At 45.6% G+C, this 27,940-nt stretch overlaps 1 protein-coding gene across 1 annotated transcript in view; it reads right to left on the bottom strand.

Annotated features, from left to right (window-relative positions):
- AGBL1 (AGBL carboxypeptidase 1) overlaps positions 1–27,940 on the bottom strand; it is a 521,226-nt gene that overhangs the window by 404,420 nt on the left and 88,866 nt on the right. The window contains exons 6-7 of the mRNA XM_063142173.1: positions 23,504–23,541; positions 2,856–3,064 (exon numbers count right to left, since the gene is read on the bottom strand). Coding sequence (XP_062998243.1) covers positions 2,856–3,064; positions 23,504–23,541 — 247 coding nt within the window. The remainder of the gene's footprint in view (positions 1–2,855; positions 3,065–23,503; positions 23,542–27,940) is intronic.

Here is a 27,940-nt window from a genome sequence, read left to right on the forward strand (position 1 = left end):
GGCTGTGGGGCGGTATATAAATGTAATAAAATAAATAAATAAATAAATGGGTTACACATACACCCAGGCCTTAGCTAGACCTAAGGTTTATCCCGGGGTCGTCCCTGCCTGCTCCCGAGATATCATGTGTGTCATTTACATGAACAGGGATGACCCCGGGATGATCCCGGAATAAACCTTAGGTCTAGCTAAGGCCACAGTCACATTAACACTTCTGTGTATCTATTATTATTATTTGCAATGTTTTATCCATGTTCACATGCATGTCAGTAACATGGAGAGACAAAAAGAAGCTGAAAGCTCTAGTAAACTCAAATTTGAAAAAAATATATTAAGAGCTAAATGGAACAATGAGGAATCCCTAATGTCTCAGTTCCACTTCAGAAAGAAGCTCAGTTAATTCAGAACTCCACAATTTGGGGAAGAAATCCAGATGAGGCGAACGTTAGATAAATCCCATTTTTCTGCATTTGTTATCCAAGTACAAGGCTTGGCGCTTCTCTTCTTCCAAATTAAAAAGTCCTGTCCCCAAGAGCCAAATGACCTCTGCGGCAAGGGCAGCATTTGTAACCATTTAAAATGTGCAGCGTTCCATAGGCTTGGAGATTTTGCTGCTAGAGCTCACATCTGACAATCTCCAGAGAGGGAGAAACAAGAGTGGCAAAGCTATCATATATCTTCATCGTTAAGCTGCTTGATGCCCATCTACATAAGAATGTGATTGGTTTTTCATCCCTGGTGATTTGAGAAAAAGTCTTCTGGTTCCCCCAGAATATAAACAAAGCACGATGAACCCATTATGCCCAGCACTACCAAGCATCTATTCATAAACGTGTGAGATCTACAACCCCATGGTGCAGTGTTTCATTCCCTCCTAGGAGGGGCGCTGCTGTTCCAACTAGACATGACCTTCCTCTCGGACACTTGCAGGTTTACGGAACTCAAGCAGGACTTTCCACTGCCCCTTTTCCCCCTTCAATGGTCCATTTTTCATTTCCCACAAATCACAACACAGAAGGCAGCAATTTGGGAATCCCAAAGTGGGATAATGCTAAACAGCTCACAACTAAGCAATGTCAGGAAAAGGGGTATACAGATTTTTATAATACCATAGTTATAATGTGCAGAATCACATAATAAGCATAAGTGTGTGTGTGTGTGTGTGTGTCTATATCTATATATAAAATCCCAAAGCGAATGTACATGAGAAAGGTTCATAAATATGATATAATAGCAATAATATTCAATAACTGAACGAAGCAGAATGGTTTTTTTTCAGTAACCTCACCATGATGTTTTGCTCAGTTAATGAAAAAAACACATCCTGCTTCTAATGGTGTCCCCATTCTTTTACTTTTTCCAAATTCATGCCTTTACTTTCTCCAAATCCATGCCTTTCATTCGCTTGGAGGGAGGAGAAATAAGACTGCACCAGGGAAAGGATTGCAGGGGAAACTTGCACACTACAGCCTAGAGTGAGTGTCCTAGTCTCTGCTGGAAAGAACACTGTGGCGTTACCCACATTTCTATTCCCTTACTAGAGAGTCTAGAGAGAGCAGAATGTTGGACTGAGTGGGTGTGGCTGGTGATGCTGCGGAAAGGGGGAGGAGTCTAAATATGGGGGAGCTGAGTGGTTTGAGGGGTTTGGTTGGTGATTGGGTTTGGAGGATAGTGTCTCTGAGTGCAGAGAACAGTTGGATAGTCCCACTAAGTGGCTACTGCCATATTTGAAAATATGCAGGCTGGGGGGAACTGAGAGATTTCTCTAATGCAATTGCTGAACATCCCCAGACATTGAAAATAAGAAGCAGGAGAGAAAAGTTGCCTACATGCCAATTCCAGTTGTTTTCATCTTCCCCCTGAATGATTGAAGGACATATACGCACAGTTCCTTACTCACTCACAGCTTTAACCCTTCACTTCGTTCCACTGCCTACCCAAAAGAAAAGAAAACGAACAAACCAAGGGAAAAAAAACACTCTAGGAACAGGATCTATGGTTCCTGTCATAGAAGCCTAATTCCTAGAGCATTCCCAATAGGGTGACCATATGACTGGATTTGCCTGGATTTGCCCGGGTTTTTGATGACAAATCCGGGTGGGGGAGGGGAAATCCGGATTTTTCCAAAGAGCAGCTCTAATGGGAATTAACAAAAATGCTTATAACTCTGTCATTTTTTTAAGATAAAGACATGAAACTTGGCACAATGGTAGCTCTTAGGAAGGGCTTTAGTCATACCAATTTTGAAACAGATCCGTTCATCCATTGATTTTTTAGGGATTTTTTAAAAATTGAGCATTTAAAAATATTTTTAAAATCATCATTTTTAAAGATAAAGAGATGAAAGTTGGCACCATGATAGCTTTTAGGTAGAGCTTTAGCCATACCAAATTTGAAACAGATCTGTTCATCCACTGATTTTTAGGAATTTTTTAAAATTTGAGGATTTAATTTTTTTCCAAAAAAATGTTATTTTTAAAGATAAAGAGATGAAACTTGGCTCCATGGTTACTCTTAACAAGGACTTTAGCTATGCCAAGTTTGAAACAGATCTGTCCATCCATTGAGTTTTAGGATTTTTTTTAAAGTTTGAGGTTTTAAAATTATTTTTTAAAAATAATTTTAACATGGCTACCATGTTGTCCTCCTTTTTGGTTTCCAAAATATGGTCACCTAATTCCCAAAGCATCATAGGAAGCAGACAGGAAGCTTTGAGCACTGCTTCCTATGATGCTCTAGGAAAGAGGCTTCTATGGCAGGAACATGGAGCCCATTCCATGGAAGAAAGAGTCCTTCCATTGGAGGAAAGGAACCATGGGAGCACTGAGTGTCAATGTTTTTGCATGCTTGGATACCTGAGTTGTTGTATAGAGAGTCTCCATGCCACGAGCCAGAAGGAAAACTTCTCTCCCAGACTGAACATTGGTGATGTGCTTGAGGCAAAGTAGGAGACCCCTCCGGATGGGAAGATAACTGTTGGATGTGTCGTGTTGATTCCAGTCCTCGTACAGCCGGAGCAGTTGACAAACGTAGCCTCGGTTCACGGCTCGTCGGCTGTTCGACTCTGAAAGCAAAGTGCAAAGGGTGATTTACCAGCTTCTGGGAAAATACAAATGGACGCATTTCCGTAATCACTCATTTTCATACATTTTTATTTCAGCTGACACATGTCCTCCATCTCAGAGATCTTACACACTAACAATGTGTAAAACTAGGGATGTGCTCCGCTTCTAATCGGACCGGAGAAGCAGGAGCGGAGTGGGGGGCTTCGCCTGCCCTTAAGGCGGAGGCGAAGAGGATTGGGGGGCCGGCAGAGCGTGGCGAAGAGGATCGAGGTGAAGGCGGATCCTTCGCCTCGATCTGGAGCTCCGCCGGAAAGGTAAGTGGGGTTTACCGGGCCCTGCCGCTGTCGCTGTCGCCCATCCAATCATAGTATAGTTGAAAGGGCCCTATAAGGCCATCGAGTCCAACTCAATATAGGAATACACCATAAAGCATACCTGACAGATGGCTGTCCAGCTGCCACTGGAATGCCTCCAGTGTGGGAGAACCCATGACCTCCCTAGGCAATGGGTTCCATTACCATACTGCTCTAATTGTCAGGAAGTTTTTCCTGATGTCCGGCCAGAATCTGGCATCCAATCACACACTGCATCATGGATTTTGTAGACAAAAAGCTGCCTCAGTGCTTAGTTGTCTTTGTGCATGCCTCTTGGCATGGTTTCGGCATTTATTTTGCTTGTCATCATACAGGGCATGATGGATTTTGTAGTCCTAAAGCTGCACAAATACTGTGTTCTTCTCCATGTATGTTTTGGTAAGGGTCACACACACTTCCTCCTGGTGGCTGTAGCATTAAAACTGCAAAATTATTTAAGTTTGAAAAGGAATCAATGCTCATAATTTTAATTAGGTCTTGACTAGGGATGCACGGCCATCCCTTAGTTCACCCTGAAGGAGACTCAATCCTCTGTGAGGGCTCCATGCAAGCCCTCACAAAAGATTGGCATTTTGCAAGAGCTCCATGGGAGTACTCATAAAACACTCATAGGTGCTTGAAGACTGCTGCTACCTTATCCTCACCATCCTCTCCCAAGAGCCCAAAAACCTTACCTGGGGCAGGAGAAGTGGGAAATGCCAGAGGTGGCACGTGCTTGGAGATAAGGAAGGTCCTGCCTGCTTTGCAAATGCATGCAAAACATATTTTTTTTAAAAAAAAAATGCACTGGCAATTTTTTCCCCAAATGCCAGTGACACCGCTCATTGCAATGTGAGAAGGTTATTGTGAGATTACCGGAGATTACAGGTGATGGGTGCGGTGCATGAAAATGGCAAGAATAAAAGAACCTGAAAGAATATACAGCACTTAATGTGATGGTGCTGAAAACACCCGAGAAATTCCGGGTGAACGTGCAGCAGTTTTGACTAATGCACAGCAGGGCTGTTGTTGTTTTTTGCTAAAGCCGCCTTAATGGAACTGCACAATGAAATTCTGCATTTCATCCATGTTCAACAGCAGCCACAATTGACAGCATGTCAGGTAGCTCATGTGGCCTTCTAACGTCCAATGAGATAGTGTCTGGCTATAGAAACATCATAAGGGACTCTTCTTTTCTTTTCTTTTTAAAGGTCAGGCTCATCAAAACCTGTCAGGAACCCGGTAATCACCGAGACCAGGCACCTGCTGGAATAGCAATCATAGGAAGCCATTCAGACTGTCTGCCTTGTGCTGGAAGTGTTTTCAAGTCTACTAAGCTCCTCCCATCCTGTTTGAAGGTTTCAAATTCACCTGTACGTTCCAGAAGCCATAACACAAGTGAAGGGACAAGGTCAGTGTTAGCTCCATTTGTCAGAGCAGGCCCTGCTTCAGAGATAACCATCAACGTGTACGATACGACTATCTCCTGCTAGAAGCAGGAGGAATTGATTGTTCCGAAGCTGTATCTCCCTTTAGAGTTGAGGGATTGTTCGTGTTTGTTTTTATCTAGCAAGGGGTCTAGGACTTTCCTTCCCACCCACCCCCCTGCCTGGCTCCAATGATGGGCTTTTGCAGGCTGATTTGTATTTTTAGAATCTCACTTTATGTTTTGTCATTGGGTGTTTTTTTGTTGTTGTTGATTTCTTTTGCTTTGTTTTTGTCATTATTTTATATGACGGCAACTTTAGACGGATAAATCTGGTTATTGCCATAAGCTACTTTTGAACATGGGCTGGGAAAATGGCATAAAGGCCATAGACACTGCTACAACCATTATTATTATTATTATTATTATTATTATTATTAATTATTTATATAGCACCATCAGTGTACATGGTGCTGTACAGAGTAAAACAATAAAATAGCAAAACCCTGCCGCATAGGCTTACATTCTAATAAAATCATAATAAAACAATAAGAAGGGGAAGAGAATGCACCAAACAGGCACAGGGTAGGGTAAAATTAACAGTATAAAAGTCAGATCAAAATCAAGTTTTAAAAGCTTTAGAAAAAAGAAAAGTTTTTAGCTGAGCTTTAAAAACTGCGATTGAACTTGTAGTTCGCAAATGTTCTGGAAGAGCATTCCAGGCTAAGGGGCAGCAGAAGAAAATGGACGAAGCCGAGCAAGGGAAGTAGAGACCCTTGGGCAGGTGAGAAACATGGCATCAGAGGAGCGAAGAGCACGAGCGGGGCAATAGTGTGAGAGGAAAGATAGGAAGGAGCTAGATGGTGAAAAGCTTTGTAGGTTAACAGGAGAAGTTTATATCGGACTCTGAGGTGAATTGGAAGCCAATGAAGAGATTTCAGAAGTGGAGTAACATGGTCAGAGCGGCGAGCCAAGAAGATGATCTTAGCAGCAGAGTGGTGAACAGAAACCAATGGACTGATGTGAGAAGAAGGAAGGCCAGTGAGAAGAAGGTTGCAGTAGTCCAACCGAGAAATAACCAATGCATGAACAAGAGTCTTGGCAGAAGAGACAGACAAAAATGATCGAATCCTGGCAATATTATACAAGAAAAACGACAGGATTTAGCTACTGCCTCAATATGAGGAATAAAGGAGAGCGAGGAATCAAATATAAAGCCAAGACTACGAGCTTCCGTGACCGGAGTAAGCGTAACATCATTGACAGTAAGAGAGAATGAGAGATGAGGAGAAGGTTTAGGAGGAAAAACAAGCAATTCAGTCTTTGCCATATTAAGTTTCAAACGACGATGAAGCAACCAAGCTGAAATATCTGAAAGACATGCCGAGATACGATTGTGAACATCAGGAGAAAGTTCCGGAGATGAAAGATATAATTGTGTATCATCAGCATACAGATGATATTGGAGGCCATGAGATTGAATAAGATTACCCAAGGGCAACATGTATAAAGAAAACCTTTGGAGGGGGGCTCTGAGATCCAGTCCCTTGTGTCGTGTTTAGCCTGGTTATCTCGCCTTGCCTGGGCACTCGGCCAGCTTATCAGTGTCTGCCGGGAACACAGCCAACTGGGATGCTCTTGGTTGCTAGCAGTGAGAAGGCAACTCGACAAAAGTCCAAAATGCTCAGTTGTCTCAGTCTGGATAGCAGAGAGATACAGGGGAGTTCCAAAGTCCAGCCGGGGTCAAAGTTACCAAGATTCCAAGGCACGAGTCACAGAGCAATACTAGCAACTTCACGATGGTTGTTGCCAGTGTCCAGTAGCGTCTTTCGTTTGCTTTTATGCTGTGCTCCTGCCTGGACCCACCCATCTCCAGTTGTGGCTCATTACTGAACCTTCCGTCTCAGCCAGCTATTTAAGTGCAGCTTTCACAGTGTTATGTCTCTGCAGCCACAGACTTCTTCTTACTGCCTGGACCTGCTCTGCACGCCTCAATCTCCTTCTTTCCCGAGGGCTGGGTGGATGACTCACTTCAGGCTCAGAATCTGCTTCGTTGGAGACAGGAGGTGGAGGAGTATGGAGCTCTTCATGGAGCTCTTCCAAGAGGCCTGCATCCTCCTCAGCTGCGTGTCCCCTTTGTCCCTGCAATGCTGCCTCTGGTATGTCCTTAGAGGAAGGAGAGTCTACGGCCTCTGGTAATTCAGTTTCCTCCTCAGACGGAAATTCCTCAGGAGGGACCATGACACCATGCCCCCTCGCAACCGCTGAAGAAAGAACTGCACTGGCTGCTTCCCAAGCTGACAAATGTGGCATTGGAAGGAGAGGAAAGGGGATGGGCATGGAAGGGAGGGAAGAGGCCAAGATACGAGAAATCCTGCTGCCTCTCCAGCCTTGGCACAGCCCCTGCCAACGCGACTCCTCTAGACTGGCTCAAAGGCCCATTCAGGGGTGGAAAAAATGCAACAGCCTGGCAGGGCATTGGATATTTGGCAGCCGTCAGGTTCACAGGCTTCCTTCTAAGGTATTAGTTAGTTCATTGGTTAAAGGTAAGAGGATTAGAGCTTGGATTAAAGAAAGACTTGCCAGGATACCAGCGCTCTTCCTTTCTTGTGGTAAGGGAGCAGCATTATGCAGAAGGGGCCAATATCTAGGCCAGAAGAATGTGCAGAGAGGATAAGAAAAAGCTGGAAGATGAATGACCCTGAACCACGGTAGCTGCTGCTCTGTTCTGCAAGTAAAAATCAGAAAAGGCCAATCTCCTGGGATTTACATCAAGCTGAGGCTATGTAGTTCCTGCACAAACATAGGACCAATGTTGCAAACTCCTGACCACTGATCAGTAGGGCAGGGGTGGGCAGAAAGTAGATCTCCAAATGTTTAGGACTTTGACTCCCAGCAGTCCTGACCTTTGGCCTTGCTGGCAGGGGCTTCTGGGAGCTGAAAGTGAAAACATATGTACATAGATCTACTTTCTGCCCACACCTTTTGTAGGGGATTCTGAAGTTTGACTCTCATGTAATTCCATGAATTAGGTCCCTAACTCAAGACAGGAAGTCCCCAGTAGAAATTCTCCAGTCCCAATTTGTAGGGAGCTGCAGGTGCCATGATCCCCAGCTCTCTGTCCTTCCAGTGTGCAGCAGAGGATTCTGATGAGGACAAGGCCCAGACTAATTCCTCATTGATAGGTCAGTTGCTGCCTTATACATGGCCCTTCCAACCCGAGGTCACAGCCCTGCCATCATTCTCTGGTTCAAAGGATCAGCCTCCAGCAGAACCTCCACGCCGCAAGCCTTGCATAAGTCTTAGGCAACATAATCAGGCAAGGGCCATTCAACAGTCCAGTTAGCTCCTCCAGAAGGTGTGGAGCTGACCACACCACAGGTCTTGTCAGCCTACATAAGCCTTCAGTTGGGCTTTCACTCCCTGCTGAGGCAATGTTCTCCTATTGTCCTAATAGAAGAGAATTCCAGCCAGCAAAACCCACTTGGAACTATCCATGGTCTGACTTTCTCCCTGCCTTGATATGACTGCTATCAATGTTACCAGCTTCCCTTGAAAGCCTCAAGGAACCACAGAACGGGACAGCAGGTCATTGTGGAGGAAGTCAAACCTTGGAGAAGGATGGGCACCCTCTCTCCAGATGAGTAGGCATGTTGAAGCAGGCCCAAAGAAGCTTAGGCCACAGAGGAACTTAAAGAAGTGGATGCAACAGACTCAACACTTGTTCCAGACCTCCGGTATCTCATACAAGGTGTCTGCCAGCTGATGCTGAAAAGACAGTGTCACAGCTTTCCACTTCTCCTGTATGCTTCGAAGAAGGCATCCAGCTGGCATTACTCAAAGCCCTGGCTGTAAAATCATGGGAGATTCAGGATGGATAAAAGGTAGTACTTCTTCACACGGTACATCGTTAAACTGTGGAATTCACTAGCACAAGATGTACTGATGCCCACCAACTTAGATTCTTATCTTATGTGAACTGCCCAGAGAGCTTCGGCTATGGGGCTGTATACAAATGCAATTAATAGCCAGTTCCTCTTTCCTCTGTCCAGACAAAAATATCTCAAAGACCAGAAGGCCTAGGAGGCTGAAAGTTTGTATGCAGGTAGCCCCTGACCTGCAAGGGTGCAGGAATACTTGGTGACCAAAAATTCCCATGGAGGTCCCCAAAAGGCAGGGGTTCCAAAAAATCTGAAATTGCAAAAGGAGTCTTTTCCATTGTCGTAAAGAGTTCATATTTTGTATGAGGAAGAAATGCCAGGTTCAGCTGGGGGCTGCTGGCTCGACGCACATGGCGCCTCACCGACAATGTGCATACTTGCTACTGCGCAAGTTGTATAATGCACCTGATTTCATCAGCCCGCCAGCGAGCTCCATTTGACATCCTCTCACAATGTGAACCATGACTTAGAGTGTCGTGTGAACCACTCCTAACCATGGTGGATCCATAACCATGATTCAAACACGCTCACTAACCATTTGCTGCAAAAGGGTTGGGTTAGTGGCCTAATCGTAGCTTAATGTGTTGTCTGAACAGGCCCATACACACATATATCCCAATGAAGACAGCTGACTTTTAAAAAAAAAAAAACAGATGATCTTTTAAGCAAGGTAGAATGTTGTCTTGACCAAACATTTGGTCTGAGGTTTTCATGTTGACCCTTCTTTCTTGCCATGACATAACTCTGACATCCTGAGTTTCTGTTTTGATTTGGAAGTGCCCTTCAAGAGGGAGAGGGAAACCAGTAACAAAACATTGTGTCTCCAAATAGTTCTATTGATATTGCCCCCATTCAGAAGACACCTTAAACCATAGTTTTAACTATGGTGGTTAAGCCAGAAAGCCGGACTGTGTTCAGAAGACATCTTAAACCATGGCTTTAACCACAGAGGTTAAGCCAGAAAGCCTTATTCACCATGGTTAAAGCCATGGTTTAAGGTATCTTCTGAACATGGCCTGGCTTTCTGGCTTAACCAACATGGGTAAAGCCATGTTTTAAGGTGTCTTCTGAACACAACCTGGCTTTCTGGCTTAACCAACATGGTTAAAGCCATGTTTTAAGGTGTCTTTGGAACACGACCTGGCTTTCTGGCTTAACCAACATGGTTAAAGCCGTGGTTTAAGGTGTCTTCTGAATGGGGCATTGTGTTTTTGTCTCTTCCAATTCAACTTCCCAACTCAAACATCCCAATACAGCAGCATAGAAGAGCACAGGTGGGAAAGGGTCATGATGCACCAGTGCCATATATAGGCTGACATCAGTTTCCCAGAGGACCTTTTCTTCTGTCGCCCCCAGATTGTGGAATGGCCTGCCAGAGGAGATTCGTAAAATTAACACTATGTGTGATTTTAAGGCAGCTTTAAAGACTAGCCTTTTCCGGCAGGCCTATCCAGATCAATGTTAAATCATGATTTTTTAAGATGTATTGATTCCTGTTCTAATGTTGTTCCCCGCCTCGATCCAAAGGGAGAGGCGGGTAAGAAATAAATTTGTTATTATTATTATTATTATTATTATTATTATTATTATTATTATTATTATTATCTAAATAACTGAATTGCTGTTTTTCATGCTCTGGTAACCATCAGACTGGACTACTGCAGTGTGTTGCTGTAGGGCTAACTTTGAAGATGATCAGAAACTGCAAGAGGTCCAAGATAATGTTTGTAAGAATGTTGATGACGCACCAGGTGGATGGATCATATCACACAGTTTTGAAACAGCTACAATTGCTCGTGATCCATTCATGTGAATTCCAGAACAATTCAGAGTACTGGTTATAACCTTTATGGCTTGGGATCCAGGTACTGGAACCACTTTGCCCATCATGAACCTGCAGGAGTACTACAATAAAAACTGAGGCCATAGCTAGATGGGGCGATCCCCGGGATTGTTCCTGTGCATCCAAATGACACCCAGGGGATCCCAGGACGGATGATCCCTCCCTTTTCCCAGGATCTCACCCTACCCTTTGAGCCTGCTTTTTCCATGGTCTCAGGATGAACATGTGACCATGGAATGTGTGTTCGGGCGTTGTGGTTTGTCCCAGCTCCTCACAGCTACTCACAAGGAGCCAGGATGCATGCACAGGGCACAGAGCCCCTCAGGCGCTCTGCGGCCATCGGGGGTGGGGTGGGAGGAGTGGGGGACATGGTTAAAAAAATTAACTTTTGTGCTCTTGCACATCTCCTTTAAGGAAAAAAAATGGCAGGCGCGACGTCCTCTCCCTCAGAGGTCGTCGCGTGCCACATGTAAACAGAGAGGGAGATCTCACGATAAAAATATTGCAAGATCCTCACCCCTTTGTCTCGCTAGACCCGGTAGGTCTAGCTGAGGCCTGAGACTCCGTCATCAGAGATCTGGTTACCAAAGAGAGGGCCTTTTCACTAGTGGCCCCACATTTTTGCAATGTTCTCTCGGGGAGGCTAACCTTTCATGCATTCTAATAGATTTTAGACAGTGGGCAAAGCCCTTTTCATTTATAACCAGATCTCTTATAAATGGTATTGTGGGCTTTTGTTTTGTTTTGCTTTGTTTTTTTAGCTACTGGCAATATCATTTTATCTGTTCTGCCTTTTTAATGTTGTGTGTTGATGTATTTTACTGTATTATTAAAGTACTTTTTTATTCATGTAAGCCACCTTGGAAATTACACATTTAAAGGGAGAGGTGGGGGGGGGGGGAAGCTTCAAATAAAAAAAAAAGTAAATAAAGGTCAACTTGAAATGTGATGAGCGTGCCATTGCTTACCTAGCAAAACAAGGAGATATGTAAATCTCTTTGCTGCTGTCTGAACATTCAGACTAAAGTCAGCTACTTTATTGTTTTACATGTAAAGAAGGTGTTCGAGTTTTCCATGGAGGATCAAATGTGTTAGGCTATTTCTGCACTAACCAGAAAGCTGAAATTTAGTATACCAATAGTCCATGACCTCCTGATGACTAGAAATACCATAAAAGAGAATTGTACATATTTCCACTCAAATGTGGGTTGACATACATTCCAGAATGGCTAAGGTATTTCCACAATAGCTGCAGAAGCTGAAATTTGGGGGCCACTTCAATTGCCAGATGAATCACAAAATGAGGACACTTTCCAATCTAATGGTCAAAGCTCTCCCAGTGGAAGAGTGTACAGGTTCATCTAATGGGCAAAGCTCTAGCAGTGGAAGGTAGATGAGTGAACAGGTTCAGCAATACCTAAACCTAGAAACTGAAATCTCAGAGCAGGGGGATGAAGACCTCTGCCAGAAGAACACCACACTGCTGGTGACCCTGAGGAGTCTTTAGATCCCGTGATTCCTGTAACAGGGCTGGAGGTCTCCATATTGGTGGCCTGGCTGGCTCTCGGACTCTCTCCACTCCACATCAGTCCCCAAGGCCAAAGAAGAAGAGGGGATGGGAAGACAAGCAGGACTTTCTGAGCCACCAGCAAAGTGCCCAGTTAGCCACATATGTGTGTCCTTGTGAGGATAAGAAAGCTCATCTAAGCAGCACTTGCCTAGATCAGGGCTTGGCTGACAGCTAGGAAGGGATGAAGCCTCCAGCTCAATAATGGGTTGCTCAGTCTGGGCCATAGCTCAGTGGTAGAGTACACACTTTGCATGCAGAAGGGGCCAGGTTCAATCCAGGTTGGACTGGAAAAATCCCTGCCTAAAATCCTGGAGAACCACTACCAGTCAGTGTCAACAATACCAGCTAGATGGACCAATAAGGAAGCTTTCTACTTTCCTACGAGCTGAATCATCACTGAAGCAACAGCTCCTGGCCCATAGCATTTCCTGGACTGGGGAAATGGACAATGTGGGAGGTGTGAAATACCTCCTGCTGATGTCACAAGTATCATACAGTTGCAGTTTTGGATAAAGTTTTAGGTGCTACAATGGGACCATCCCAGATAATAAGATGAGAGGTGGGGATAAGGCTCACAAGAATGCAACACTGGCACTTTTATCTATTATTATTATTATTATTATTATTATTATTATTATTATTATTATTATTAGTGATGTCATCTGCTAGCCCCCTCAGAATTCCATGTCCCCTCTGAGCATAGCTAGAGATCTAGCTAAAGGTGGGGGGGAACGTGTTGTCATGCAAAGTATTTTATGTTGGCTTGAGTGGGCAATTAAGATCCATTGGCTTTACAAAGACTTGCTCCTCCTGGAGATGAAAGCTACTAGAACGGGTTTGTTGAGATGGATCAATACAGCTGCCTGCAGGGGACATGGCTATGGAGACTGTCCTGCATGTCAAAATTCATCACTACACTACTGGAGAAGAGGCTAACCTCCGTCACTTCAACCAGTGCCTCACATGTAGCACCCATAACACTTCCTCTGTAGCATCCACAAAGTTTTCTTGCGTCCCTGCTGGGGCCAGTTACGATGTTTAAAAATCCACGTGACAACAGTGAAAAATGACATTGATAAATATCTTTGCACGATGTGACTTTCGCATGTGTTTTGGCTTGTTGCTGTAGTAAATATATAGTTCCCAGATCAACAGCTTCACTGGCTCAAACCACACAGGATGATTTTCAGAAGACTTTTATCAAAGCCTTTTCTTCCTGATACCTGTGGGAGAGTCATTTCCGATTTTGGTGATGTTCAGAAGACGACAATGTCTGGCCTCTTTAAATTGCATGGTGTGTGGGTGGGAGGGTGTTTTCCCACCAAAGGAACCACCTATCAAATGCCTCCGAGATCTGCTTCAGCTATCTAATTTCCTTTAAAAAATGCACAAGTTTCTAACACTGGGCAATGCTGATAGTCGGCAGTGACAAATACGACCAACATTAGATTAAAATAACTGGCTGATAAACAAATTACTCACTAAAAATAAATATTAGATTAAGCATTTTAGAGGGCCGGGATCCTCATGGTAAGAGTGCCACCATGTGGAACCAGGAAAATACAGACTCAAAAGGAAGAGAGAATTGATGGTGATGGGGTGGGGGGGTGGACAGAAGCCAATGAAATTCTAAATGAAACCTACAGGGTTTGAATTAAAGCAACCTTGGGTTTTACTTTAGGTTGTTTTTTTAAAATTATACTATTACTTTTATTCTTAGTGAGTGTTATTTTTTTTAGTGTGTATGCATGATCATCCAATCCATGTTTGCTCAGAAGTAAAACCCACTGAGTTCAATGGTGCTTACACACTAGTAAGTGTGCATAGGATTGCAGCCTGGTTTACTTCATCCCCCACCACCACCATGCGTTTTGGGTGTGGAGTGAAGCCTTCAAGGCAAACTACAATATAAAAAAAAATATTAAAATACCTTTAACGTTGTTTTAAAATACGCAGACACAGTGAAATCAGATCCACACCACCAGCATAAAAGATGGATGTTGCACTTTATAAAAAAAAAGTCTATGAGATGAGCTAGCCAGGAAAAAGAAAAACCTTTGCAGGCATTTGCAACACGTGATGGCTAATCTTATGAGAGGACGTGATCACAAGACCTGCCCCAAATATCCTGACATACGTGGCAGTTCTTAGAGATCTTTATGCATTTCCCACGAAGATCTGAAAGGGGCTTCTGTCAAGGGAGCTCAGCGCCCCCTGTAGGATGCTCTTACAACCCCCTTTCAGTTCTTTGTAACCAACACGTGAAGGTTTCAGAGCCCCTCCCCAGTTTAGCCCTCATTCATTGCTGGCAAGAACCGGTGTGGTGCAATGTGGTGCACACAGTGTGGTGTAGTGGTTTGAGTGTTGGCCTGGGACTTGGAGATCCAAGTTCTAGTCCCCACTTGGCCATGACACTCACTGGGTGTCTTTGAGCCAGTCACTAACTCTCAGCCAAACCTACCTCACAGGGCTGTTGTTGTGAGAATAAAATGGAGAGGAGGAAGGTCATGTACGCTGCTTTGAGTTCCTTGCCAGAGCGGGGGAAAGCAGGATATCAAGGTAGTAATAAAGAAATAGGGATAAAGCTGGACAGGTCCCCTTCATTCATTCCAGTGGCAAGGAACATGTGGACTTCCAGATGTTGTTGGACTGAAACCATCTGTTCTAGCTAATGGTGAAGGATGCTGGGAGTTGCCACATGTTCCCTTTCCCTGCAATATCATATTTAGTGGGGAAGATGGCCATTAGGAGCAGGAAAAACAGATAACTAGACCACATGATCAGGTGGATCTCAGCGTGCAGTTCTTTATGGACTGGACCAAGACTGGAGGTGAGGGATCTCTTGTTTGAACACTCCTATACATCCAAAACTTTCTGAACAAAAACAAGCTACCATGTGGCATGGGGCTCAGAGTTGTAGCCTAGCCTTCTCCCTGACATGCAAGTTTTCTGTATGCAATATATTTAGAAGTAATTCAAATATGTGATTGCTCATTTGCGGCAGGGCCTTGCTATTTACTGTTTTACTCTGTACAGCACCATGTACATTGATGGTGCTATATAAATAAATAATAATAATAATAATAATAATAATAATAATACTGTACACAACAGTTACAAGCTATCAGGGCATCGCACAAACATTTCGCACATGGGGGCCTAGAATACGATTGTTCCGGGATGGCACAGAACCAGGCAGAACTATAATGGAGCTGTCCAAGGTTCTGAACCAATTTGGGGGTTGGGTTCAGCACCTTGGAGAGCTCCTTCAGAGTTCCTGATGGTTCTGGCTGAAACCCAGAATGGATTCACATCCCCCTCAAAAATCCCCCTCACCAGCCTCCACTGGATGCCAGGGATAGGATCCTGCTTGCAATGTACCCTACCAGTATGCTCCAAATCTCTCCACCAATTCCACATTGTCACTTTTGAATTTATGCCCAACAAAGGCACTGCTATATATACACGCATTTCCTCTCTGCCTCCTTTTGGCCTTTACTTACTTTTTCCAAGACTCAAAACTCAAAAGCTAATCATATTGACTAGCATTTTGTGTCAAGAATGGTAATGTCAGGTCTGGCTGCTGACAATCATGTTGCAGTACACATACACAAATATACCAGAGGGTGAACAAAACCTGACTTTGGGAATTTTCCGCCCCACACGCACACACACACACCATTATCCCTGCAGCATATGTTAGACCAGGTGTTGTGTCAATGCTACATCTACTACCAGTGGTAATACAATACACACTGTGCAGTGCTATGACCGTGTAATGATTTCAATTTCCATTCCATGCCAGGCACAATTGCACTGATGCTGAACCCAGCAGGGACATCATACAGATTCTGGGTACTGATTAAGTGATCTGGAAGATTCCAGTGCTTTGTCTTTTTTGAAGGTCATCCAGATCATGAAGGTGCTTCTGAACAGCATTAAAGCCAGAGATGGAGAACTGAGAGGTCATTCGATACCCGAGGGGTTAGAGGGGCAGAAGCAAGGTTGATTGAAAAGCAAAGGGTGAATGGAGAAAAAACACACATTTGGTTTCACAAGGAAATGTCCCACTTTCCTGTACTTTTCTCTGATAGATCTCTGTCCTTATTTGCCTTGCAGGAGGGGTGGTGGTGGTGGTTCGGGAATGCCTTCTTAGAATTTTGTTGCAGTTGCCACTCCTCAAGTTCCATCCACATCTTCTGGGAGTCAGGAAGTTAAAATTTTAAGCTGGGGGTGATATGTCTTGTCATAAAATTGAGGAAGTTCCCTTCAGGTATTCACTGCAAATGCATGAAGAGGGCAGTGGGGCCAGGCACAAAAGCTTCTCCATAACCAGCAAAGACCTCAAGAAGGATTCCAATTGCATTCCTCTGAACGCCTTTAGACTCCTACCTGCAATTGGGAACCCTGCACAATTGGAGTAATCAGTTGGGGGAAGGATTCCAAGTCTAGCATGCTCAACACACACACACACTCCAGACCTTCACCTTCATTGAGATGTTGAGACCATTCAGCCCCACAGCTCTCTTCACACATTCAAAGAGAATGCCTGAAGAGGTTGGGATTTAGAGGGGACAGAGCGGTAAAGCAGCAGTTTCTGCAGCTGAAACTCTCCCCACGGCCTGAGTTCGATCCCAGTGGAAGCTGGTTTCAGGCAGCCAGCTCGGGTCGACTCAGCCTTCCATCCTCCTGAGGTCAATAAAATGAGTACCCAGTTAGCTGGGGGAAAGGTAATAACAGCCGGGGAAGGCAACAGCAAACCACCCCGCTATAAGGCCTGCCAAGAAAACATCAGCAAAAGCTGGCATCCCTCCAAGAGTCAGTAATGACTCAGTGCTTGCACGAGAGGTTCCTTTCCTTCCTTTCCTATCTGCACAATGCAGGAAATCCACGCTAGGGCATCCCGAACAGATGGCTGTCTCCAGCTTCTGCTACAATACTTCCAGTGATGGAGACTCCTCCACCCCTCTATGTAATTGGTTCCATTGATGTCCTTACCATCAGGAAATTTCTCTTAATCATCAACCTAAATCACACTTCCTGTTAATTTAAACTCCATAGATCTAGTCCTAACCTTTTGGGGTGGCAGCAGAAAACAAGATGTTGTCCTCTTTAATATCGTAGACCTTAAGATCTTTGAAGAGTGCTATTATGCCTTTAGGCTTGACAAATCGTGTATAGTCCTCTCCTGTCTCTTGCGCACATGCACATATGAAACTGAATCAGATCACTGGTCCAATCAGCCCAGTATTATCTAGAGCAACCTTCCCCAAAGTGGTGTGTTTTGCATGCTTTGGACTACAATGCCCAAGATTCCTAACCTATGCTGGCTGTGAGCTGCAGTCCAAAAAAGTTTGGGAAAGACTGATCGAGAGTCTAACTGGCAGCAACTCTCCAACTTCTTTCCTTGCCACGCTATCTGAGATCCTTTTTAACTGAAGGTGTCTGGGATTTAACTTGGAACCTTCTGCATGAAGAGAACTTGCTCTGCCACCAAACTACGGGCTCATTCCAGGCCAGGCATCTCCATGACCATCTAGATGGTATTTTGCACGCCACCAAAGGTCAAACCTAGAGGGTAATTTCACAAGCCGCACCTGATGCATCTCTGTTAACATTTATGAAATGTAGGGCATTGTGGAATAATGGCAAAGTGATTCACATTGATAAGAGTGACAGATCAAATAAGAAGATACTTTGAAGCCTACGTGTAACCCTGGTCAAAGGCGCCCCAGTGGAGAGAGCTTTTGCTTGCGTTCATGAGTGAATTGGAGTTTATTGATGCCCTGGTTTCTGCTGCTTCATCCTGGCTAGATTAGCCATCCAATCAGGGATCACACAGTGAATGAGCATAACATAAGAGCCATGATGGATCATTCAGATGAAAGATCTATCTAGTCTAGTATTATGTTGTCCACAGTAATCAACCAGATGCCTAAGGGGATCCCAGAAGAACATGAATACATTCACTCACACAGAGAGAGAGTGGGGGGGGGGAGGGAGAGAGGAGAGAGGAAGAGGGGGAGAGAGGAGGGGGGAGCCAAACCTGTTTGCAACTGGTATTGAGAAGCATCTTGCTTCTGATACTGGATGGAATATAGAACCATCGTGACTAATAGCCATTGACATAATTTGTCTAATAGAGTTTTTTAGCCGTTCAAGTTAGCTGCCATCACTACATCTCATGGCAGTGAGTTCCAGAGTTTGGCTATGCACTCTCTGAAGTAGCACTTCCTTTTGTCTATCCTGACTCTCTGACTGTTCTGCTTCCTTGAATGACCCAGGGTTCCACTACTGTAAGAGAGGGAGGAGAACATCTCTCTGTCCACTTTTTCCAATCATGCATAATTTTATATATACACCTCTATCATGTCCATCCCCCGCTCCATTATTTGATGGAATGGTTCCACTGTTCTATGCCATCAGTGAGGTTTGGCTTTGTGAGGATATCACTGAGGGTGAGGGTAATTGAGGCCAAGGTAATTGGATAAGTCAGCATTTTCTCCAGGAGAGCAAGAAAGAACCACTGAGAAAGGGGGGGATTTTTCAGCAATGCAGAAGAAATGGAGAAAGCAATTCTAGGGCCTCTAGACAGCAACTGGGAGGGCATGGGATAGGTCAGATTCCTGGAATTATTATTATTATTATTATTATTATTATTATTATTATTATTATAAATTATTATTATTATTATTATTATTATTATTATTATTATTATTATTATTATTATTATACCTTTCCCTGGGTTGAAGCTCTCTGGGTGGTTTACAAAGCTTAAAAGATTGAACATTAAAACAGCTAACATTTAAAACAATTTATAAAACCTCAGCCAGGCCAAAGATAGTTTAGGAATCAATAAAAACTCAACATATGCTGTTAACTGTCTGGGAGAAAAGAAAAGTCTTGACCTGGTGCTGAAAAGGTAACAATGATGGTGCCAGGTGGGCCTCATCAGAGAGATAGTTCCATGATTGAGGCTAGGGCTGTGCTCTGCTCCAATTCAGATCACGAATCCAGAGTGGAGCGACCTGATCCGCCTCTGCCCAAGGCGGATCCGAATCAGGTCGGGGAGCTGCGGATCGAGGCAAAGCGGTTTGCCTCCATCTGGAGCTCTGAATGCAGGTAAGTGGGGGGAGAGGGCTCACCTGGCATTGCCGGCGCCACCACAGTCCATGTGGCAATGGCAGCGGAGCCAGGTAAGGGAGCCAGGGGGAGAGGGGCTTACCTGCATCCATTGTGGTCCAGCACAGGCTTCAACTGAGGCCCAGACCTCAAATCAGCCTGCTTCCGCTTTGAGGCCTGGGTCTCAGTTGAAGCCTGTGCCGGACAGTGACAGACACAGGAAAGTGGGGGGAAGGCGGGCTTACCTGGCTTCGCCGCCACAGTCTGTGAGGCGACAGCGGCAGAGCCAAGTAAGGGGGCAGGGGGGAGGTGGGCTTATTCAGCCCCCATTTTGTCCCCCACATACCTGCCTCTGCTGTCTGCCACAGAGGCAAGTAAGTAGGGAAGGGGGCAAAATCTCGATCCGCCCCTCTGGATCTCAATCCAGGAGGAGCAGGGGAGGGTCGGATCGACCCGAAGTTCTGGATCGGGCCATGAAGCGGTTCAGGGGGTCCGTGCTTTTAAAGAGCAGCCCGAATTGAGGGGCCACCACTGAAAAGGCCCTCTCCCTTGTTGCCATCCTCCGAGCTTCACTTGGAGTAGGCACCAGGAGTAAGACCTTAGACGTTGACCATAGTGTATGGATAGGTTCATGTCAGGAGAGGCGTTCCGTCAGGTATTGTGGTCCCAAGCCATGTAAGGCTTTATAGGTTAAAACCTTGAATCAGGCTCAGAAACGTACAAGCAGTGCTCTGACTTTGGACCCAAGAGCCCAAGCTCCCCACCCCTTCCCTCGAGTGCAGGGAGGACTGTGCCGGCTGCCGTTCTGAGCTCTCAAAAGTGACCATGGAGAGGATGGAAAGAGAGTGTTTCTGTGGGCAGAGAGGGGAGGCAACTGACAAAGCAGGGATACAAGCTATCCCCAGACTTCCCAAGCCTCCTTCCCTACCTTTCCGCAGAGCCCTAGCTACACAGGTAAAAATGCCCATCTAGGAAAAATGCAGGCTGGGAGAAGCACAGAGGTGAAGATCTCCTCCAAGCTCCTCCTGCTATGCATAGGACAGCCTCTGGGTTCAGAGGCTGATGGACATCTGGATACCCTTAGTAATTCCTCACTCTGCTCTAACTATGCTTTGGTGATGTTGAAGACTTCAGCCAAACATTAGGAAAAAACTTCCCTACTCTGAGGGCTGGTGAGCAGTGGGAAAGGTGCCTTGGGGCTGGACGGGGTGAGCTCTCCTCCCCTGGAGTTATTTAAGCAGAGGATGGATGGACTTCCATCAGGGACATCGTAGCTCCACCCTAAATGGCAGAGCCTGCATTGAACAGCGGGTGGGCTAGATGACCTTCACAGTACCTTCCAACTCTTGGATTTACTTATTCCATATCAAGGTCCTTGAGGTGGCCGACAAAAGAGAACTGAAAGAACGCTGCCATTACGTGCGATGCGGTTCCCTTTCCGTTCCATCCATTTCCTCGCCTCCCTGAACCCCACCTTTTCTAAATTCTAATTTTGGCTTTTAAAAGGGTGAAGACAGCTCTGGAGTGGCCCAATCGTCCCCTGATTAAGATTTAGAGTCTGAACCAGATGGAGCTTCCTCGTTGCAATAATTTGACCTTTAAGTCTGGGCACCAAGGTTAATGGCGGAGCATTATTTGCGAATTGAGGACTCCGACGGGCTCACTGAAGTGCAGGTGCCGGGTCTCCGATTTCTCACAAACGCATCCAGTCCTAATGCTCATGAAAAGGAGGCTGGGGCAGTGGGGGGGGGGCGGGCAGGAGTAGCCGATCATGGCTGAGAGAGGGAAAGGACAATACGGCACTGTGATTTATTGTCGGCAAGATTGTCTGCAATGGTGGAGCACTCTTTCTTAATCAAAGCTTTATTAAATTCCGGTAATAAAAGGCTAAGTGTTTTTAGATGGGAGAGAGGCATAATAGGGTATAACATTCACTTCAAGAACATTCATTCTGAGCGTGCGTGGGCTCGTACAAGAGGCCTTTCCGCCTGACAGGAGAGGCTTTAAATGTTAGATGCACACTGTCGCAGCTCAGGGCTACCAAACATTGGCATTCGGTAGCCGTCTTTGACTTGCCCTGCCCACCTACCCAGCTCAGTCGGATCAGAAATGAACAGAGGGGATTTCCTCCCTCCCAGTAAAATCAGGATCTGCACTACTGCTTTAAAATGGTTTATAATAGTATTGGCCACTGTTGGGGCCCGTGACACACCCCAGATACAGTTTTCAAACCATTTTCAAAGTGTTATATCCTGCTTGGTGTAGATCTGGCCCAAGTTAACGCTCCTAAGTCCCAAAACCTCTCCCTCCCACCCATATCTAGGTCCACAAAACACTGTTCCCAGAACTTCCCTTGACACTACGCTTGCCCAGTGGGCAGTGACACTCAGCCCACAAAAATAAATTGGCGTCCTCCCCTTGCAGAGTTCTGCAGAGCAGCATCCCAGGACAGAAGGCTTGGGGGGCCTTGGGAAATGTAATTTCCCCACGCACTGCTGATATTGGAGGATAGAAGGACTGGGGGCCTTGGGAAATGTAGTTTTCCCAAGCGCTGATGATGTTGGAGGACAGAAGGCCTGGGGGGGGGGGGGCTTGGGAAATGTAGTTTTCCTAAGGGCTGCTGATGTTGGAGGAATCTTGTGGAAACTACATTTCCCAAGGCCACTGGGGCTTTTCATCCTTGCATATACTAACGAGCAGAGAAAAGGAGAGACCTCTTTCGTTCTTGCTCCCCAAGGCCAGAGAGTTGCCATCACTGGCTTAGCCAAGGAAGTGTGGTTTCAACAGGAGGAGAAGGGGGCTGGTAGATCGGAGGGCTGGTTGAACAGAAGGGGTTTATGGCAGGGTGGAAAGATGGGAGGAAACTTGCTATTCTTTTCAGGCTCGGGTTTTTTAAATCTGAGCCAGAGTAGAATTTGGGTTCCTGATACTTGCCTTTTCCTTGATTTTTTTTTTTTTTTTTTTTAACCAAGGTGGGAGACTTTCCCAGTCCTGCTGCTGCCTCAGATCCTTTGAGCTGCAAAGCCATTGAGCTACAGCTCCTTTTTATATCAAGCCATCCAGAGCATATGCTACAGTGGCCACAGAAATATGAAGAGCATCCTACTGGCAAGTTGTCCCCCTCCATTGTAGTGTTCACATTGGCTTCTCACCTGGATAACTGGCTTCATGTGAGGAGTCTCCATGACCTTGTCTACAGCCATCAGAAAAGAAGACGTGAGTAGGGATGGGCAAATGAATGATATTTGAAATTGCTATGGTTCTCTGAACATTGTCTTGTAGCTTGTCTTACGCCTGATTCCTGCTTGTGTTTGCGGTAGCTGGTTGTGATGGAAAAATTGCACAGAGGGAGCAGTGAAAATGAAGCCAGCCTCTACATCAGTCAGGCGTCCAGGGTGAGGGCATTCCACAACCAGGGTGTCACAACAGAATGTTTCCTCACACACATGTGGCTAACTGGGCATGACCATCAGCTCTGAAGCTCCTGCCTGGCTTCCCATGTCCTCTTCTCCTGTGGCCCTGGGGGCTGATGAGGGGGTTGAGTGTCAAAGCTGGCCCCAGGCAACTAATATGGAGACCTTCAGCCCTTTGGCTGGAATCACTGGGTCTAAAGACTCCTCAAGGTGTGGATCTGCTGGGGGAGGTGTTCATTCTCCTTCTCTGCCTCTGAGGAGACCTCAGGTTCTAGGTGTGGGCAGTGCTGAAACTGTACTCTCACCTGATTTCTACCAGTAGACCTTTGACCATTAGATAAACCCATGCACTCATTAAATGAACCTATACAGTCATTAAAACCCAGACACTCATTAAATGAACCCATACACTGAACTAAATCACCCAATGGTACAATTCAGAAGGCGTCAGCTCCATATACACAAATACAATTAAAATATTCATCTTGCCATTTTAGAAATGTCACTGGGAATGTTCTTGCTGATTTCGTTAGTTATCGAATTTAAGGTGCGGTAAATAAGGTAGGACATGACCTAAATATCACATACACTCGTCCTTCTTTTTCCACAGAATTAGTCCTCTGTGCTCTATTGCCGTTTCAGACAAGCAGTGCTGATTAGGATGAAGGAAGGAAGGGATGGAGATACCCTTTGGGGAAACGGGAACATTTCTACCTACTCAGAGACAGCACGGAAAAGGGGAAGAAACGTGAGAAGGTAGAAAAGCTTACTTGATTTCAACAAAGCAGCCAGAGCTTCAACCGCTGCCCTGGGGAAAGAAAAGAAAAAGAGGGGAAATATCATTTTCTTCCATAATTTCTGTAACCTTTGGCTTCATAATCTCTACTGTGGTTCCCCCAGCTACTGCAAACCAGCAGAAGAGCTGTGTAGAAAATCATCAGAGTTCCGTCATTTTATACCAGCTTGGAAGGCCATGTCTCTTGTGTTTGGCTCAGTTCTACAATTAGCCCTCCGGCTTTGCATTAGCATTACACTGATTTACACTGACTAGTTGGTACAAACGATTACCCAGTACCATACAAGGAATTACGAATCCTTTCTTGACTGCATTCCTCCAGATCTTTTTCTCTTGCTATCTCTACATGCTAGGAGAACCCAGGCCTAGATTTTACTTAACTTCCTGGTGCCCCAGCCATCGGCAACAGAACATTTTCCAGAAAGGAAAGGATTCAGAAGTCCCAGCTGGATGCAAGTCCCATCAGTTTTCCAAACCATGTGAGTGACAAAAGTGTAGCTCTACTAGCCCATGCAACCAAAGAAGATAGGAGCTACACCAAGGCCAAAAGGCATCAAGAACATAAGAAGAGCCCTGCTGGATCAGACCAGGGTCCATCTAGTCCAGCACTCTGTTCACATAGTGGCCAACCAGCCGTTGGCCAGGGACCAACAAAGCAGGACATGGTGCTACAGCACCCTCCCACCCATGTTCCCCAGCAACTGGTGCACACAGGCTTACTGCCTCGAATACTGGAGATAGCACACAACCCTCAGGGCTAGTAGCCATGGATAGCCTTCTCCTCCAGGAATTTATCCAACCCCCTTTTAAAGCCTTCCAAATGGGTGGTCATCACTACATCTTGTGGTAGTGAGTTCCATAATTTAACTCTGTGCTGTGTGAAGAAGTTTGTCCTTTTATTTGTCCCGGATCTCCCACCAATCAGTTTCATGGGATGACCCCGGGTTCTAGTATTTTTAGAGAGGGAGAAAAATCTCTCCCTGTCCACATTCTCCATACCATGAATAATTTTGTACACCTCTATCCTGTCTCCCCTTAGCCTCCTTTTTTCCAAGCTAAACAATCCCAGCTGATGTAACCTTCCCTCATAGGGGAGATGCTCCAGCCCCTTAATCATTTTAGTTGCCCTTTTCTTCACTTTTTCCAGCTCTATACTATCCTTTTTTAGGTGTGGTGACCAGAACTGTACACAGTATTCTAAGTGTGGTTGCACCATAGATTTGTATAAGTACAGTGTGATACTGGCTGTTTTATTCTCAATTCCTTTTCTTATAATGCCTAACATGGAGTTTGCTTCTTTACAGCGGCCGCACACTTGGTGGACATTTTCATCAAGCTGTCCACCACAATCCCAAGATCTCTTTCTTGTTTGGTCACCACCAGCTCAGACCCCATTAGGATATACTTGAAGTGGGGCGGGAGGGGGCGTTTGCCCAAACACACATCACCTTAATGCTGGGGAAAAGAAGAGTTTGAGCAGGAGCAACATCAGTGCTCACGCCAACCTAATAAAATGTAAAATGGTGAAGGAAGAAAAGTGGGGGCATGCCCCACCACAGGGTAACTTTACTGCCCTCCCCCTGCACACACACACACACACACACACACACACACGCACCTTGATGAGGGCCAAGAATGATTGGATTTTTTACACCTCATCCAACTGTGTTTCACGGACTGGCAGGCATGTTTTGGTCCATCGTCCGCTCACTGATGGAATCAGAATTTTCTTTAGGGAAGTATGAGAATTTCACCCCTATTTGCAAATGCACAGTGTGCAAATGCAGTCTTCTGCAAGTGAGTATGTGCATGAATGCAGGCTTGCAGTGATGTGCATTTGGGCAGATCACCCCCAAAAGTTTAACGACAACAACAACAGTCCACAAGAACGGGGAAAAGCCTGTCTGCCGTGGAATCTGTGGGTCGGATTCATAGAAATCCAAACTCATTTGAATGCGTTGTGGATTTGTCCAACATCCCTAATCAGGCCCTGAAGATGGTGTTGCCTTTGAGGCAAGGGTCTTGAAAAACCTTTCCCTCTGTCCCAGGAGTCATTAAATCAGGTCTGCCCCCCATTAATGGCACTTACAATGAGACAGCCAGCAGTAGCCCCATCAACTTGACTCATTGTACAACCAAAGAACCTGAGCTTCAAAGGTGGAAGAGAGGTCCTTTCAGGTCAGGGCAGTGGAAGCTGGTCGCCCTGGTTTTGGTGGGGCTGTGAATCCATTCTGGGTTTCAGTCCAAACTTTATGATCTCTCCAAGGTGCTGAACTTGGTTGATAGGGTTTAGCACCTTGAATAACTCATTTAGAGTTCTGGCTGGTTCTGACCGAGACCCAGAATGGATTCACAACACTATTGAAATAGGATCCACCAACTTCCAGCAGGAAGAAAAGAGCAGAAGTGCCATGACTGGGCACCTAGGAAAACAGCTAGGTTGACACCAAGGCCCCTGAAGCTGGCATCCATTCAGATCCCCCCACATACCCTGTTCTTTTGGAGCAAAACACCTTTCTGTATCCCCACATCTAGAAAGTCCTAAATGTCCACAGACCCTGCTGCATCCTCGCATCTTCAAAGCCCTGCATGCCTGCAGCTTCGTTACACTGTAATCTCTTTATAAACAAAAGCCTCCGATAAATCACATTAACTTTCACACTGAGCCAATTATCAAGCTGCAGTAGGAAATAAATATTTTATTGCCACTCAACCGCTATTTATCGGGCATCCGCTCGGCAGCCGAGCAGAAGCGAGATTCCAGAGCTGAGACTCCTATCGGTCCCTGCTGCTCCAAGGCCGGCCTCCTTCCTTGTTTATAATGCTTTTGCACACACACAAACCACCCAGCATCTATCAGAGCCCAGCAATCGCTATTGAAAAAAACCAGCAAATCACAGATAAAAGCTGGCTGGGCTGATGCTTCAGGACTAACAGTTGGCTGATTGAAAACCAGGACTGTTATCAGAGCTGCGGAAGATGGAGAAAAGGAATACTTATAACAGCCAGGTGGTTCATGAGCGGTGGCCAGTGTGAGATCAGCCAGGTCTGTGTTTCCAAACGACACCTGCTGCTATGGGCATTAATGAATTGTGCCAGGCTGCATGCGGCCATTTTTCACATCTCGCTGCATATGCACCTGTACTCTGGTGCCCAAGGGAGAACGCAAACTAGAAATGATGTATAAATGGCAACAGGGCATAAACAAGGGAGGTGAGCAAGGACCAACTTTCTATCCTGAGACTGGCACGTTTCCAGATTCAGAGACTTAGCATCATCTGGAGGATGACTCAAAGTCTTATGAGCCTCTGGTCACTCCACTCCAGGGCGGACCCTCAGCTCCTTCCGAGACCAAGGACATAGCCCTCCACTTGACCTCCTTTTCTGTAGAGGACTCCCCACAGTTTCTTCTATCCCTCCGCCACCCTATCTCACAGGCAGAAATAACCACAGATCCTTTAAGACGGGGTGGGCAACTGTGAGAAGCCAAGGGGCAACCCCCACTGACCCACGCCCACGTGTCACAAAATAATTTTTAAAATTAAAAATGGCATCCATCCACAGGAGTTACAGAGCACCAAAAGAGGGAAAACTATGTTGTCTGCATGCTAAACATGAACCTTTGGACACTCTGCAGCTGCTACGGAGCATCTGAAGGGTCAGATCTCGCTTGGAAACAAGCTAATGTTGACACTTTGGGCATTCTGTAGCAGCTGTGGTTGCATTTTCTACTTGTTTGTTGCCCCCACCCCACCCCATTTCCTGGCTATCCCTCTGAGATGACATCACCTTATGAAACCTCCTGACAAAGTTCTCCAGGACTTTGCATCTCCGGCTTAGACATCTCCAGCTTATGCAACTCACGGTGTTGCTGTCACATTAGATGTTCCAGAACCCATGTGGCCATTTACCTTCTAGAGGGTTTCTGGGACTGCCCCAAGCAGGCATAGAATGGCAGGGTGTTAGAGTTGTAGGTCTCCAGACTTGACCTGAAATTTCAAGGTTTTCGCCTCCCTGGGAAGGACTGTAATCTGAGAAAGAAGGGATAACACCTAAGGGACAAATGACATTATGCTTGGCTTGAGAGCATTTGCTATTGGTTCCATGCCATGTCCAACAGGATCCATACTGAGCCACCAGACACAGCCAGAAGTTGCTCCTGGCCCACCAGGAGCCATGCTCACCACCACTAGGCTCCACCCCCTGCCTCATGAGGCACCGCCCTTTATTTCCATGGCTCCACCCCTTGGTTTCCAGGCGCCGCTGCTGAGCCTCAGGACCTGAACTTGCAGCAACACTATGGAAAGGACCATTGACCTTTCCACTGCTCTCTGGTCTGCTTCATGCATTCTACATTCCTGGGAAAATAGGGGTTGTACAGTGCAACAGTTGGGGCAGGGAAGGACACTGA

The sequence above is a fragment of the Elgaria multicarinata genome, chromosome 16 (assembly GCF_023053635.1).
Source record: "Elgaria multicarinata webbii isolate HBS135686 ecotype San Diego chromosome 16, rElgMul1.1.pri, whole genome shotgun sequence".
Lineage (NCBI taxonomy): Eukaryota > Metazoa > Chordata > Lepidosauria > Squamata > Anguidae > Elgaria > Elgaria multicarinata.